At 33.0% G+C, this 18,081-nt stretch overlaps 1 protein-coding gene across 1 annotated transcript; it reads right to left on the minus strand.

Annotated features, from left to right (window-relative positions):
* Nucleotides 1-5,489: 5,489 nt before the first annotated feature.
* Nucleotides 5,490-7,552, minus strand: LOC148623286 (uncharacterized). The gene is made up of 2 exons (XM_088565015.1): nt 7,088-7,552; nt 5,490-6,154 (listed from the first exon to the last, which is right to left on the minus strand). Exons 1-2 carry the CDS (start codon nt 7,445-7,447, stop codon nt 5,600-5,602), a joined length of 915 nt encoding a protein of 304 aa, XP_088421141.1. The 5' UTR covers nt 7,448-7,552; the 3' UTR covers nt 5,490-5,599.
* Between the last annotated feature and the right edge of the window lie 10,529 nt (nt 7,553-18,081).

Genomic DNA, 18,081 nt, shown 5'->3' on the forward strand with positions numbered 1-18,081 from the left:
AGAATATAGCTGAAATATTGCTGCTCGGGCATTAAACCCCAACAATCAATCAATCAAAATCAGTAAATATGTATCAGGCACTTATTCAGCTTATCATTCTATCATTGCTGCAAATAAAATTAAGATAATAGACCTGTAATTAAATGACAGGTCTATGTTCAGATTTAAGGTATGGTCTAAAATGTGTAACCCGAACCTGTACCAACTTTTCTCCATACCCAAATACTATTTTGGCAATTTCTTCATTATTACATATTTCCAACTGAAAGTAAGTAGGTACATATTTACAATACGATATGATGGTTAGGCTAGGTTTAATGATTTTTAAAATGTTTGTTAAAAAAAAAAGATTTTTTTTTTCGATTTTCTCTGTTCAAGAGGTCTAAAATGTGTAACCCGAAATTCAGTACCCAAAAATCAGTCCGTTTTTTTTTGTAATCTGTACAATTTAAATGCATATTTGACATTAGAACATCATAATATTTAAATTTTCATTGACGATAAATAAAAATTGCATCAGACTCTGTTTATGAGACTTTGTTTTTCATTCTGGATTCTTTGCTGGTATGGGGATTGACGCTAGATATGTCGGTCTATTAACAGGACGAGAAAAACAGGACGGACATTTTCTGATACATTTTTGGCTATAACTTTAGTTTGACTCAATGGAATTTAAAAAATTCAAATTGATTTTAAAAGAATAAAAAAAGTGCTTTTAATTTATATATTTTTGTTTTTGGAAAATGTCAAAAAATAAAGCAAAAATCTTGACAGGACGAACTTTTTAGACAAGAAAATGGCGATAAAAAGAGGGACATGTCGGTGAATAAAGTTCATTATTTATAAAATGTATCACGTCTGTCAAATTAAGTTTATTTATTCTTAAAGCTTACATTCATAGGCACATTTTGATATAAAAATCATTTCATTTTGAGTCAGTTAAAACAGACCACCAATTCAACCAATGAGCATTTGGAACGTACACAAAAATAGTCCTACGCAGAAATTACCCCTGTTCCTCATAGTGCTGTGAAAAAAGTTCTCATCTTATTTAAAAATTTTAAACAGTTTCTGAAAGGAAAAACATTTCTGTACATTTTATAGGTGCATTTTGCTTCTTGTGATGTGTAGCCTAATCTCCATAATGATTTCTAAATATACCCCTATCTTGTGAAAACACTGGGATTTCCCATGCTATTTATAGACTCTTCACTTCCAGTGACCAGTACTGCACTGCAAGTCTGCTAACCCCACATGCCATTCTAAGGATTGTGAGCTTACATATGTAGAATCATGCTGATATATAGTCCTCTGCAGGTTAAAGTTAAGGTAAAGTCCAGAGAAGCCATTGAATATTGTGAAATTTGCATAGAAGCCTATGGGAAGTGGAATTAGTGGTTTCTAGCCTTAAGCTGAAGCTATGGCAAAATGAAAAGTTTCTTGGAATAGCTTTAAACTACTTGAAGATCTTGTAAGCTTTGCTATGAGAGGAATACACTACAAAAATCCTTCATAATATGCATTTTTTTAAGTTATAGGTCCAAATTATGGAAAATTGGTCTTTTTGGCTGATTTTTATGTCCTATCTTGTGAAAAGTGTAGAAAATTTGGTAAAAATATCAAATAATAAACTTTGAGGGTTATATTTACCTAAATATGGTGGTAATCAGCACTTGAAATCAAGTTTTGTGTAAATTTGAGCAAAAATTTGGTTAGAAATGAGGAAAAACTCACTTTTCATTACTGCGGTTAAGGACATAGAAGCATTTCCCTATGGCAACATGGAAAATCCATTTTTGAGTACTTTGTTTGCTTTAGGTGCGCTTTACTGGTCATGTTTTAATGTGAAAACACTGTATTCACAAATTTAAAGCCAAAGATATCACCTTTTATGAGAATTTAAAGATTTAGAGTTTTTGACGTGATCAAGAAAAAGGGGGAGGCATATCAGACATAAATTTTTAAAAATAGACCAATTTTTCAGAAAATGATTACTTTTAAGGCTATCTCTATATTAATATTGTTAAAAAACAAGTCATGATTGATTTTTTTTATTTGAAAAGTCAGAAAAAGTTCTTTGCAAATATTTAATGCATTTAAGTATGGTAGAATATTGTCACTTTTTTGCTCGCGCAACTTGGTTACCCTATATTTGAAAATCAAATATTTTAAAAAATGCTTGTCACATTTCACTGAAACTTTGCAAATGCATTCGGTATATGTATAGGACGATACTTGTATAGTTATTTATTTTTTTCTAAGACAGAAAGTGACTCTTTAGGTTACAGACCACCAATTCAACCATTGAGCATTTGGAACGTACACAAAAATAGTCCTACACAGAAATTACCCCTGTTCCTCATAGTGCTGTGAAAAAAGTTCTCATCTTATTTAAAAATTTTAAACAGTTTTTGAAAGGAAAAACATTTCTGTACATTTTATAGGTGCATTTTGCTTCTTGTGATGTGTAGCCTAATCTCCATAATGATTTCTAAATATACCCCTATCTTGTGAAAACACTGGGATTTCCCATGCTATTTATAGACACCACTTCCGGTGACCAGTACTGCACTGCAAGTCTGCTAACCCCACATGCCATTCTAAGGATTGTGAGCTTACATATGTAGAATCATGCTGATATATAGTCCTCTGCAGGTTAAAGTTAAGGTAAAGTCCAGAGAAGCCATTGAATATTGTGAAATTTGCATAGAAGCCTATGGGAAGTGGAATTAGTGGTTTCTAGCCTGAAGTGGAAAAATCTTGACAGGACGGACTTATTCTGTTCCGTGAAATGTGTCGTTTTTTACGGGTGTACGGTAACAAAACACTAAATACTTGGAAATTACTTCATGTCTGTCAAAAATACTCTTAATATTTTAAAGCTTAAACTTTTTGCCATATTTTGATATATATTTTGTTGAAATATCTTTAGAAATAAATTCAAAATCTTGACAGGACCAACTTTTTGCTTTTTTTTTTTTCAATTTCTTATTGGGTGTGGGAAAAAGCAGTTATTTTTTTCTAAACTATAAATGTCTGTCTAAAAAGTATTTACAGATTCTTAACGCCTATAATAAATGGTATATTTTGCTATAAAAATATTTTATTTTTGAGTTAATTAAAGGGGGGAAATCTTGACAGGACAGGCTCTTTGTGTTTCGTGCAGTTTTTATACGGGGGTATTGTAGCAAAACATAAAATACCTGATTTTTTTATTGTCTGTCAAAAATATTTATTTTCTTAAAGCTGTATCTTTATCATATTCTTAAAATTCTGTATAGAACAGAACCTCCTAAATTTCTTTTTTGACTACATGAATTTTTCATAAAATACATATATATTTTAGTTCTAAGCCTAATTGTGTCGATAAATTAAGATATTTCACCCTGAAAATAGTTCGTCCGGTCAAGATGTTGGATTTATCTCTTACTTAAATTTAAGTATCTATACATCAAAATGTAGCAAAAATAAAAGCTTTAAGAATATGGTAAATATTTTTGACATACATTAAACGAAATTCAGATATTTTGTTTACAGACCACCAATTCAACCAATGAGCATTTGGAACGTACACAAAAATAGTCCTACGCAGAAATTACCCCTGTTCCTCATAGTGCTGTGAAAAAAGTTCTCATCTTATTCAAAAAATTTAAACAGTTTCTGAAAGGAAAAACGTTTCTGTACATTTTATAGGTGCATTTTGCTTCTTGTGATGTGAAGCCTAATCTCCATAATGATTTTTAAATATACCCCTATCTTGTGAAAACACTGGGATTTCCCATGCTATTTATAGACTCTTCACTTCCGGTGACCAGTACTGCACTGCAAGTCTGCTAACCCCACATGCCATTCTGAGGATTGTGAGCTGACATATGTAGAATCATGCTGATATATAGTCCTCTGCAGGTTAAAGTTAAGGTAAAGTCCAGAGAAGCCATTGAATATTGTGAAATTAGCATAGAAGCCTATGGAAAGTGGAATTAGTGGTTTTTAGCCTACAATACCCCCGTACGCTACGGAATTCAAACTCAACCGCTTCTTTTTTAAAACAATATCAAATCTTTCAAAACTTTATCCAAAGTCTTAAAGTGAAGTTTTAACCTCTTACTGATTTTAGAAAACCGTAAAATTTGGAAAGGAAAGCGAGAAATAGTCAATAATTAGTTTGGTACGGCAACTTCCAGTTACACATTTTAGACCTCTTCACTTCAGAAAACCGATCTAACAAGAAATATTAGACAAATATACACCATTTTCTTGATAAGAAATGAATTTAAACAGACTATTCAGTCCTTAACATACTGTAAGAATGAATATTTTAGTGAAATATCATTTGGGTACGGGGATAAGTTGGTACGGGTTACACATTTTAGACCCTACCCGATTTAATGAAGTTTTGGCCTTGAAAGATGTTTAGTTATCATGTATAAACTTGCTTTAAGGAAATTAAGTTTGTGCAAAATGTGTCAAGAATCATTTAAAGTGTTAAGCATGTTCTAGTTAACACGTTTATCAGTCAAAATCTTCATCCTTTCATCAATATTTTATAATTGATAAACAGGAAGAGCAGTAATTTTAACCAAGTAAAACTGGTTTCGGAAAACACAAATTGATAAAAAGTATCTATTGTGTGTACAAAACGTATATTTAGGAAATTATTTTCCTAGGCAAAGTTTTTTGTATGTAATTGCAAATTAATTTCTGGACAGATTTAAAATAAATCTGAAAAAAGATGAAATAAAACAAAATGTATAAATGTGTGTGGAGTTGGATACTGTTTAATTATTGATCTACAGATCATATCCATACCTGTTATCCCCTCAATATTCATATCAAAAATCAATGAAAAATGTGGAATCACCCACATGAAAATATAAGATTGGTGGAAGTTTTGGTGAAAATTACGAAATAATTGAATTATTTTATGTAAAAACCTTCCACGTGAGACAGTGTCAATGATGGAGAATCTCCCACATGAACTGTTCCACAGGATAGCAGGAGTGTATCTCTAAATCAATATTTAAGATTAACATTCAGTATTAATATTTAAGATGAAAAAAGTCCTAAATTACATGTATATGGGAAATGCAAATTTATGATAACTGTTTTATATAATCTTTGAAATTGACTGTGTATGCTCTGATATTCAAAATAATCAAAAACCTCCAGTGCTAACCGCACTTTGATTCATGTAAGGTATTGGGAGTAAGTATTGTGTTCATACGGGATAAAAGAACTATCTCACTTTCTGTTGATGATTGACTTAATGTTAATTAAACCATTTGCTCCTGATCATCTGTATTGTAATATTTTTCTGTAGTATGTTCATGTACTTTTTCAATATGTCATTAACTGAAGTGTAACTAAAGTTAATGTTTTTCTAACCATAGGCAAAGTAGCTATTTTAGATGAATAGTCCTCTGATTTAATGAACAATTAATATCACAAACAAAACAATGGCGAACTCGATAAAAAAGATGAAACAATGGTTGATGTCAATGAAATGCTGTTTTAATTAACCAAATAAATAAGTATATGAAAACTACTATCAGTGAATGAACACATGTGTTATTATGCTAATTGTACCCTGTTCTTGTTTTTATGTTCCTTTCACTCGTTTTCGAATGTTCCAATTGATTCCATCGTCAATTTGATTAACACCAAATGGATAGATAAATTGTAGTGGAATCCATTTAAGATCACCAAACACTGATCGTAAATTGTCCAACTTGGAAGATCGTGAGAAAGGATTTGCCTTTTTTGATACTTCATATGATGTCAAGCCATTTACAACAACAAAAAGTTGGAAGATGGAGAAAAATATTGCAGCGAAAAAACAAGCAGCTGTAAAAAACAAGTGAACTGTGATATAAAACTGGAAGAATGTCATTTGACCAAATAACCATTGAAACAAAGCTACTGGTGCAAAGTAATTAAAAACTTGAAAGAATGAAAGTGGTATTGATTGGTTTAGATATGTCACTTGTAAAAATGTGCCTAATCCATTGGAAAAAATCAAAGAAATACAGAGTACTATGAAGAAACGTTCATTGTAGAATCCCACACAGGAGTTGGTAAAAAAGCAATGATGGTCTCTCTTCAGGATACACTTGTTGCAGAGGTTGCAGTGGTGAGATCTAGGTGGAGCATCAACCTGTGAAAAGAAAAGTTAATTAGCATACTAATTTCATTATAAATACAGTTGCAATAATTAAAAAAAAAATTTAAGTATAGGAGATCTGAGAAAAACACATTTATGCGCACATATAGTCACAGGATGAAAGAATTAATCCATATAATGAAATTAACACCTACTGGCCTGTAGTGTTAGTAATTATATTCTAAGACTTTATTTTAATTAAGATTAATAATTAACTATTGTTCACCTTCAAAATAACTCAAGTTAACACTTTGATTATTCCAACAAACTTTTTATGGATTGTTTTTTTTTTGTACATTTGTTGTAAACACCATATGCATGTACTAATTTAATGAGTAGGCTTAGGCTTTAGATGATCTGTAAAAAATGTTCATGGAAAACTGTTGTGAATCTTACTCACAAAATGACAAGTAATCACATAATTTAAACATTGTTTGCATTAGGTTTTTAATTTTCAATCAGTCAAATACAGACTGTTTCTCAAAATTCATCAACAGTGTTTAGTTGCATAGTAGTAATTATGTTACTACTACAAGGAGTAGTAGAATCACTTACATGAAGCTGGTTAAATTAAATTTTATCTATAAACATTGTGCAAATAAACATGTACATTTTATTTTTCGGGTTTTACAAAATGTACCAATGTACATAAAAAAGTTCATACAACACCTCTAAATCTTCATATATTTATAGTTTTACTTTTATATAGTATATCCTGCTAATGGATCCACCAGTTACCTTAAACAATCTGTGAAACCAATGATTGTCTTGCCTTTTTCAAAAGTATGCCCTCTTTTTGAAACAATTTTGGTAGATAAGACAACAGGTGTACGCAAGTTCAAGGTAACGCTACATTTGTACATGCACTACATGTTTTTCTTAGTTAAGCTTACTAAGGTTCTATTGAAGAATGTAAAGCTAACTTACCTGACAACTGGGACAGTTGTACCATCCTGCTGGTGTTTCGACAGTCCCTGGATGATGTTTCTCTTTGATAGTGCTATCGACTTGTGATACTTCGACGAAATATGTGCCCATCCAATTGATGAAAGACTGCCAAGCCAAAAACCATATTACAATGAACACGAAACAAGTTACTAATATATCATCTCCATAAAGTATATATGTTAGAATTTGTCCTTCAACCAAAAGTGATATCCACATTATCCAAAAGAAGGAAACGCCAATCTGGTTTAAATCTTTTTCTTTCACTGTAAAATCCCTTTTCTGGTAATGATCTGATAGCTTTTCCTTTAATGAAGGTGGTTTTCTTTCTCTTAGTTCCATGTTTGTGTCTTATCTGACGGAAAATGCCAAGTGTCAGCTCCAACCTGAAGAAAATTAATCTTTACCACTAGAACAGGTGCACGCTTGTTTTTACCGGAAGTTTACATGATTGTCATGGAGAGTGAGAAAACTAAAACCCGTGAAAGTCCGGGGACGTAAATTCCGATGTGAAGTAACACATTATAAACATATATGTGATGGCTTTATCAGAATTTTAATAACATGTCTTGTCTCACCCTATTATAAGGGTCACCGCGTTATCGGGAAGATATACAATTATATATTTTAAGGTAAAATGTAAAAAAGGCTTATTTATTGTGGGTTCAATGAATTTCATATAAATTAAGGTAAAATAAAATTTGAATTAGCGATAAAAGCTAAATTTAAATAAATTCAGAAATATATTTATCTGTAGTTGTGCAGTATGTTTTTACGTAAATAAGGTATGTTTGAGAATTCTTAAATGCTAATGTTTTGCTATAGTATTCTTCTTTACTGGGTTAAAAATAAAGTAAGGTTAAAAGCTCAAAGCAAATATTTATCTCAAGAGTATAACATGGCAAAACCAAAAGCCATTATCAAAGCCATATAATATACAAATTATTCTTTAAAAAAGACAATACAATATAAAATACCTAGGTTTCCTTAAAAACCAAAAGGCCTCATAAGGGAAAAATAAAAAGATGCCATGCAAAATATAAGCACACACACACACACACACACATATATATGTATGCACTAAAAAGTTAAAAAGGTAATGGAACATAGTTTAGGCTGCTTTATAATTTTACTTCCAAATTAAACACTACTCTTTAGAGAAAAACAGTTATAAAAAAAGTGAAAATTTACTAGCGAAGAACGTTTATTGATATATAGAATACTCTACATGTTGCAAAGTAAAGCTTGTCGCCTTTTAAACATATTATATATTAACCCACCCAAGCTCTAATTGTAGTTCGTTACAATTAATCAAAAATAAAAATTTATCAAGACTTGACATTAAAGAAAAACTACTTTCAATAGTCACAGCTTCATCAAATAAGAAAAACTTAAAGTCGCTGTAAATATCACAGTCAATTAGAAAATGCACTTCATCTGCCACCGAATTTAAGCAAAGGGGACAAGTCCTTTCACTGAGGGGTTCGTACTGTTCTGGGAGAAGATCCTCTTAAAGACGTCTATAAAATCTCAGTTTGTTACCAGTTACTTTTATATTGTCATCCTAAAGTTTTGAAAACCAAATATTGTTCATCACAAATACGAATTTTACATCTTACTTCATCCATAAAAAGCTTTTTACTCACTCCCGCATCTAACAATGGTTGAAATGTTACTTCCGAATCCGAAGGTCTCCTTTTACGTAATGACCAAACATTAATCTTGTGTAAAATATGGCACTGTTCAATGATACGTAATTCATAATAAAAACGAATCACTTCAAGTCTCTGCTTAGATATACACGACATCCTACCTAAATCTCCATGCACTTCAGCATTACTTGTTCGTTTCGGCACTCCTAGAAATATCATAGCAACTCGATTCTGAAATTGTTAAAAGTCTCTGTTCTATAAGACCCAATATAGATGAACTATACAGTAAAATAGACTGTACCAAATACTCTTATAATTTTGTAAATACTTTATATAGTTCATACCACCACAGGCATAAAATTTGGTTGTCAGGCATCCCAATGCACGACTTGCAGATTTAGATGGTTCTCTGACAGCTTTGTCCCAAGTTACATGTTCACTAAACCATATACCTAGGTATTTATAAGAATCTACATAGCTTATATTAAAATCACCACACATAAAATTAAATGCCGAGACGTTACGCACGTTATTGTGGCACATTTGGTAACATCAGAATTCGACGTTTGTCGACACTTTTCGTTTCTTGCTTGCTTGCTTATTGAAGCACGTATACAGTAAAGCAAAATACACAATATTTTTTTTATTGGTAGCAATTAAAACATCTTTAACATTTCTTAAAAAATCGAAAAGATTAATTTTATTATCAGTACTACCGGTAAATTAAATTTGCACATGCATGTGCACCGCAGGGTGGAATGCAACCGCTACATATATGCACACACTGTCTGTCTAGAGAGGGAACATAACTTTCTACTGCGATAAGTTGAAATGTGCATTTTGATATACATGTATGATTTTATGTTACATGTACCAGTAGCATAATTGGGACCTTTCACAACTTAGTATTTCGATTGAAAAAGCTTTCTATTCATCAGAAAATCGGGTTTTCATCAACAGCCATTAGATAGCCGCTCATTGATTTTCATTTCATTTGCTCATTTGCGTTTTCCAAAATAAAAAATGTTTATGACTCCCTTTTCTGCATTCATTTTATCTATTAGCATTCTACTTTTCTATACCTATTTAAAGTTCTGTCAACTCTATCTTGTGTTTCAGTCATTCCACTCCGATCGAATTCCTATAAACTATAAGAATTTATTCTATTCTTTTTTTTTTGTTTATTCTTTCGTTTGTTAATAACACAAAATACAGATACTTCTAGTCGATTTTTTGTCTCTTTCAGTTGCATATTCTACACTTGTAATTGCAGAGACGGGTATAAGCGTCTGGTTCTTGTTATCTAGAGCGGAAATTATTTCCGTTTTATTTCACCATTTCCCGATCGACTGAAAACGTTCCAAACGTTCAAAAAGTGAATGTGGGACAAATCGCTAGACACTTGTATTGTTCGAATTTTATCCGTTTTAAACGGTTTAAACCATGAAAAATGAAATATGTATATTTCTAATTGTACGTACAATTACAAAGTATCATTATTTCATAGAAGAAGTTGCCAATTGATTGTAGAATTGCGTTGGAGCATGAAATTTTCTCAACGAAGCCGGAAAATATTGACATCTGACATTTCGCTAGACATTTTCAAAAAGACGTAACTTTTTTGTTTGTACTGCAAATTTTATCAATTGCCGACGTAGTATTGCTGAAAGTATGTACATTTTTAGGAAAAATCAATCGGAAAAGTATACATGTAAATAGGTTCTTACATCAATAATAGAATTTGATTACTGAACACTTTTAGAAAATGACCGTTTACCAACACTTTCATTTTTGCATTGAATTTTTTTTTTTTTTTTTTGCATAAAATTAACGAAATTTCGATAATTATCTCAAAAAGAACATATGAAATTATTCTTCCATGCACAATTTGGCCTATTTTGTACCCTCTGCAATAGCGCAATTTACTATTTTAGCTTTTTTGAACCTACACTGTGTTACACCTGACACACGGAATTTTGACGTTTTTACAGATTTTTGGAAAGTTTAATTGATTATAACGAATTAGAAGTACCATTTGTGACGAATATTCAGAACTAATTATTTGTCCTGATTCCAACACTATACAGCTTTCACATAATCACAGTTTTGATTGTTTACAATAGTCTTTTATAGTTTAGTTAGGTGTGTTTTTTTCAACACAGCCGCAATAGCGTGCGTAACGTCTGAACGTTCAAAAGAGCTAGGTCTAAAATGTATAATATTTGTCCTACTACAATTAATATTTTATCGCCAATTAATACACCATTCATTTACACAATTTAACATACATTGTAAATTAGACTCATTGGGAGCAAGAATAACAATATCATCAGCATATAACAAAATGCTTAGATTAGTACCTTCAATATCAATACTCTTAGTCATAGACTTAATTTGAGTTGCCAAGTCATTAATGAAAATAGCAAACAAAATTGGTGAAATTAAACAACATTGTTTAACCTTGTTTAACTATATACTTTATTATATACATTATTTCTGCTAAACCTATGTAGAAACATTGGTATACAGATAAACATGAATATTTTACAATATTAATGTACAGTTGTTTAGGAACAAAGATTGAAGTACAAATAGCCAACAGACAAAAAAGTAAGAAAGAAAAATACAGTGAGGAACAAAGTTTGAACTATAAATGACAAACTAACAAAAAAGTAGGACAGATAAATACAAAGTAGCATATAAAAAGATGGATAAAATCAGGGTGATGAGTAAATGGCTAAATGAGAGAATCAATTTTCTTTTTGATAATTTTGATAAATTGACACAACTTGCGGAATGCAGACATTTTTGTGGTATTCATTAGTTTATTGAGCTTTAAACATTGCAATTCACTAAAAACTTCTTATCTATATATTTTTTCTCCACATGATACTGGACAAACTGATATAAATTGATTATTAACCCTCACTGTACATGCAGTATTATCGTATAAAGATTTAACAGCATTTAAAAGTTTAGTTTACAACAATTTTATTTGTTAACTCTACAAAAGGGATAGGACACAAGTTTTACCAACTTATGAAGTCTTCTCCCAACAATAATATACAATGCATAAATTAGAACATTGAGGGCATACATAAAATCATTATGAATATTAAAAAACTATTTTGAATTAGATTTTACAAGAAAACGAAGAAAAAAAGAAAAGAAAAACAACAGTACAATGAAAAAATAATAATAATAAAAACACCAAAGTTTCAGCATTTAAAATTTTACCATTTATACCATATTTTTGCAATATATACCACAAACAGTCCATATTAACTTTGTCAAAAGCCTTCTTTAGAACACATGAAAATGTAGATATACGAAGTTTACGATCATTAATAATTAACTAAAGACTATAAATGTGATCAAGATAACCGGAAACCACATGGAGTGTTCATATCACAACTCATACGTTATGCCAGAGCTTGCCGAAACTACGCAGACTTTTTGTATCGCACTAGAACTGTAACAAATAGGCTTCTGGAACAGGGTTATGTTGCTACAAGATTGAAGTCATCACTACAGAAGTTCTATGGTCGTCATTATGAACTGGATCGTTATGGTGTATCCATCTGCACCATGAAAACTGATTTATTCAACGGGTCATAGTTTTCCTTTCCTCGTTTGTCTATCCCGGACTTGACTTTTTATGAGCAACTCGGCGCGTGTTTCTAGAAAAGCAGAGGACGCTTACCATACCGATGCACCTGGTCCATGCTCCCAGTTTTTAGTGGAGTCCGAGAAGCTCATTTGCTTTTGTTACTTTGTATGTATGATTTTAGTTACTGTGTGTTCTTTGTTGTGAATGTTTGTTTTCCATGTCGGGTCTTTGTCCCTGGATTACATTATTTTGATTACCGCTGTAACCTTGGTTCCCTTGATACTCTTTCACACCACTGGGTCGATACCACTGCTGGTGGACTTTGTCCCCGAGGGTATCATCAACCCAGTAATACATTTTTTTTTAATTAATGGTTTTAACAAGAGGAATGAAAGAAAAACTGGCTCGGACGTCGCCCGGTATAAAAAGGTCCAAACCCGACAGCAGATCGGACACTCTGTTGTCATGTAAGTATGTGGTGTCCCCAGATGGGAATCTTAGCACACTCACATCTGGTATGGAAAGTGCCCCGACCAATTCAACTAAAAGTACCCAATCACACGTCCAGTCTGCAGACGATCTATTCCAGTACAAAAATTCTGACTATTTCAAAATTATCAAACCATGTTTCATCACTTTAAATGATATATTTGACTACAACGATGACGAACCACATTGTACCATATCAAAATGTGGTATTAAAAATTGCAAAACACGCAACATTCTTATAACCGACCCTTACTTCTCCAGTTTCCTTACAAACAAATCCTTCCATACAAGAAGTCACGATGACTTAAGTTGCAAATCAACAAACTTAATATATGGATTAGAATCAACTTATGTGGTTTAGTATATGTCGGAGAAACGCAAGAACGATTAAACAAGAGAATGTGCGGTCATCGTTCGGGAATTAACACCACCAAATTCCCGACAGTTTATCAACACTTTAATCAACAAGATCATCCAATCCTCTCCATGAAAGTTCGTATTTTAGAAAAAAAATTACCATTCTACGAACAGTCCCGTTCTAAATAAAAACTATCGTAGGAAAGAGGAGTACTGGATACGCAGACTAGGTACTGCAATACCTTACGGATGCAATGACAACATCAAAAGTATAGGAAACCTTTCAAGCCAATATAACAATAGCATAAATGTGATGAATTTATTTGACAAAACTCCAAGACGGGAAAGGAGTCATGGCCATCGCCACTATACGTCACCTAAGTTACATGATGTCTCCATAGGTGGTCTCCTTCCTTTCATACAAAAACCTCTTGGACTCCATCACATTCGAACCAAACTTTATTCTATACCTCTCACTCTACTACACTCCCTTCACAAAACAAGTCTTGACACTCCTGTTTCTGACCCCACGTCATCATTACAGTCTTGTTGCCATCATTTTGGATATTGGTTCCACTGACTCTTTAAACCAGTTTGTGTGAAAAGTCAAGATGAAGAAAAACGATCATTTCTTCCACTACCTTTGTCAACAGAGGTATAGATGCAATTAATTTGGCTAACACCCTCCATCACAAAAACGTTACCAACAAAATTCCCCCATATTTCAAATACAAATCCATACCAATTATTTCATATTCCTATACTTCACCCATCGCATCCAAAATTTTCAATTATAAAAGGCTATTGCAGAACCTCAAGATTGAGGACTTCAAGGTTAAACAACCTGACTGTTCTTACAAAACCTCTCCATTCAAATGTGGTCCTTCTGGTCACGTCGTTACGGGAGATTTAACCATTATCGAAAACGAATCTCTGCATAATATCCTTTCTAAAGGTCCCAAGTACCGTGAACTGCGCTCCATAAATTGGAATTATAACTTTAAAGTTCTTATGGATGCCGTCGAGGACTATGCAAGAAAATGGATAAAAAGAGAACAAGAAGACATTGATTCTCTGTCAGAGTGGTTAAAGGCCATGAGTTCTTTAATTCTGAAACGAATGAAAGTAACATTGTCTACTATACATGACAAATATGTTGTCGTACCAGCAGACAAAGCCCAAAACAACATTGTTTTCGTCTGCAAAACGTTTTATATCCAATGTTTATTATCAGAGGTAGACGTAGAAAATAATAGCAGTGATAGGACCTACACTACTACCACTCTCTCCGAAGAAGAGATTGTGGAAAACCATAAATCTGTGCTATCCTCTTTTGGTCTCTCTACCAAGGACGATGATTGCGATTTACCGTCTATGTACTGGATTCCTAAACTTCACAAGAATCCATACAAACAACCTGTCATACCTGGATCTGCAAAATGTACCACCAAACCTCTTTCAAAACTTTTAACTTCTATACTCAAAACTGTCAAAGAGGGTCTACAGTCCTACCACAACACTTGTTACTCCCGTAGTGGTATTAATTCAATGTGGATCCTGAAAAATTCGAAAGATCTTTTGGAGACAATCAGTTCAAGACTATTATCTGAATATAATAGCATTAAAACCTATGATTTTTCAACACTGTATACTTCTATTCCCCATACTCAGTTAAAATCCCGACTTAAAAACATTATACATCGTTATTTTTCCAAAAAAGATGGTACACCTAGATACAAATATATAGTTCTTGGTAGAGATTCCTCATACTTTGTAAGAAATAATTCCAAATCATCTTCCAAATATACAGAGGAAGTACAAAATGCTGGAATTTTTAATCGACAACATATTTGTCCAGTGTGGTGGACGTGTTTTTCAACAAACGGTCGGCATTCCAATGGGAACAAATTGTGCTCCTTTACTTGCTGACCTATTCCTTCACTCTTATGCGGCTGACTTTATAGCTGATCTGATCAGAAAGAAAGAATATTGTTTGGCTAGATCCTTCAATCTCAGTTTCCGTTATATAGATGACGTATTATCTTTAAACAATCCTAATTTCGGGGATTTGATACATCGCATCTACCCAAAAGAACTTGAGATAAAGGATACTACAGACCCTGTGAAGTCAGCCTCATATCTTCATCTACACTTAGAAATCGATGGTAAAGCAAGAAATATTGACCAAACTTTACGACAAACGTGATGACTTTTCATTCAGAATTGTTAACTTTCCTTTCATCTGTGGCAACATCCCTTCGGCTCCTGCGTATGGAGTGTTCATATCACAACTCATACGTTATGCCAGAGCTTGACGAAACTACGAAACTAGTTTTCCTTTCCTCGTTTGTCTACCCCGGACTTGACTTTTTTATGAGCAACTCGGCGGGTGTTTCTAGAAAAGCAGAGGACGCTCACCCTACCGATGCACCTGGTCCATGCTCCCAGTTTTTAGTGGAGTCCGAGTTGCTCATTTGCTTTTGTTACTTTGTATGTATACTTTTAGTTACTTTATGTTCTTTGTCTGTTTTCCATATCTGGTCTTTGTCCCTGGATTAAATTCTTTTGATTACCGCTATAACCTTGGTTCCCTTGATTACTCTTAAAACAGCATTCCCTCACAGCCAGATCTGAATGTTGATTTATCTATGAGCAATTAATGTCACATTGTAAAGTAGAAAACAAATTAGATACATGTATTACTATATTACAAAAATCATAATTTCATGTATTTTAATTGATACTGTACTGCATATGTCAGTAACCATAGTTAGAGTACATGCATATGTGTTTTTGTAGTTTTCAGTGTAAATTTCTTGTTCATAGACATATAAATGTAATCTGCAAATTTTGTTAAGAAATATGACTACACTGTTCTACACTAGCAATAAAAGCACTATACCTATCATCAGTTTTGAAAATTTTAAGGAACTGTGTACATACAAAGTATAGAAATAAATAATGCATACCTTCGACACTTACCTAGTACATTGTACATGTAAGAATGTCCATGAAAATCAGCTCTTAGAAAAGGTCTACTTTTGGTAGCCTTGATATCCAACACATTTTCAAATGCACTTTCATGTCCACAGAATTTCTAACATAACTGTATCTTTCTTGTTTCATGAAAATCTTGTTTCTTACTTTATGATCTGCATTCTAAATACATGTATCTGGTATCTCTCGACAATATACTAAAAAAGGACCATATTGATAATCAGTTATGACTTACATGGATATTATACACATGTACATTGTATTACTATTTCTTAAAATTCCATACTGAATAGTACATGCCTAAAATCTGTATCACATTCAGTATCAACAAGAGACACCTATATCAACTCAAGGGCCACTGGCCCGCAGGGTGATATAGGTCGAGGGTTGATACTGCATATCAAACAGATTTTTGCATGTCATGTTCATTCTTTTTTATATTTTATCTATACAAAATGTACTTAAATTGTGTTCTGTGCAAGGTGTGATATATGATATGAAATATAGGTCCATGGGTGAGATATACAGTACGCGACATAGGTCTAAGTGAGTGATGTAAGGTATGCAATATATGTCTGTGGGTTTGATATATAGGGTACTTGAAATGGGTTTAGGGGTGTGATATAGGGTATGCCATATAGGTCTATGGGTGTGATTTAGGGAATGCGATGTAGGTATAGGCATGTGATATAAGGTATGCAATATATGTCTGTGGGTGTGATATATATATAGGGTACTTGAAATGGGTTTAGGGGTGTGATATATACGGTATGCGATATAGGTCTAGGGGTGTGATATACAGAAGACAATAAAGGTCTAGGGGTGTGATATAGAATGCAATATAGGTCTGGAGGTGTGATATACAGTATGAGATATGTCTAGGAGGGATATACGGTATGTGATACAGGTCTAGGGGTGTGATATAGGGTATGCAATAAAGGTCTATGGTCGGTGTGAAAGTTTGGATTTTAGGAACATGTACATGTAATGTCGTGGCTCATGTGTCCACTCGCGTCCCAAGGACATTACTTTATTTCACGGGATACCCCTAGCTCCTTTTTGATAGTTCAAGATTACCTACTGAATGTGATGAATATGCCACATGACCTCCTTTCATCCTTACCGTTGAAACAGAGACATTGTTTATGTCTCTGCTTTGAAATCATAATTTAACAATGCTGTTTATTTTCTATTTTAAATACTTCTTTGTTTGCTACATGTATATAAATGTGTGTAAACCATTTTATATTATTTATGTACATGTAGTAATTAACATATATGTACACAGTGCTTGCATTTTATGTACAGAAGTTAAATTCCTGGGATCAAATTAATCACACATGAAATTTTCCAATAAAAAGGAGGGATGCCAACCCCACGCACCCTCCCCTGGATCCGCCACTGTAATCTATACTTACTACACAAAAAGTGTATATTGCAGCTCCGAAAACCCGTCATTAGAAGCTCCCGATATCTTCATTAAAAGGGTCAGATTGAAAGAAATAAATTGGCAAATCTGGATTGAGCTTTCCTCCCTGCGAATGTTCGGGTCAATTTGACAAAATAGTCCAGCTCTCTGCGTCAAAATTTAAATAGCTATTATCATATAATCATTGAAATCTTGCAGTTCTACACATATTAAATAGCCTTAAAATCGTTACACGCCCATGTCGTACGTAAAGTAAACATATTTGACATGGAATATGATCGGCGGCAGAGCGATATCTTAACGCAAACTTTGCAAGGAGAATGACCCGCGGAGTGTTATTTCAGTAGTTATATGTTGAAATGTCTACCCTGGTTACACAATTTGGTTGCCGACGATCGCTAAGTCAAGTTCAGTTATAATGACGTTACACGCGCTGTTCGTA

This window comes from Perna viridis, chromosome 2, assembly GCF_037379345.1.
Source record: "Perna viridis isolate PV_CMFRI_1.1 ecotype Kerala chromosome 2, ASM3737934v1, whole genome shotgun sequence".
Taxonomy (NCBI): domain Eukaryota; kingdom Metazoa; phylum Mollusca; class Bivalvia; order Mytilida; family Mytilidae; genus Perna; species Perna viridis.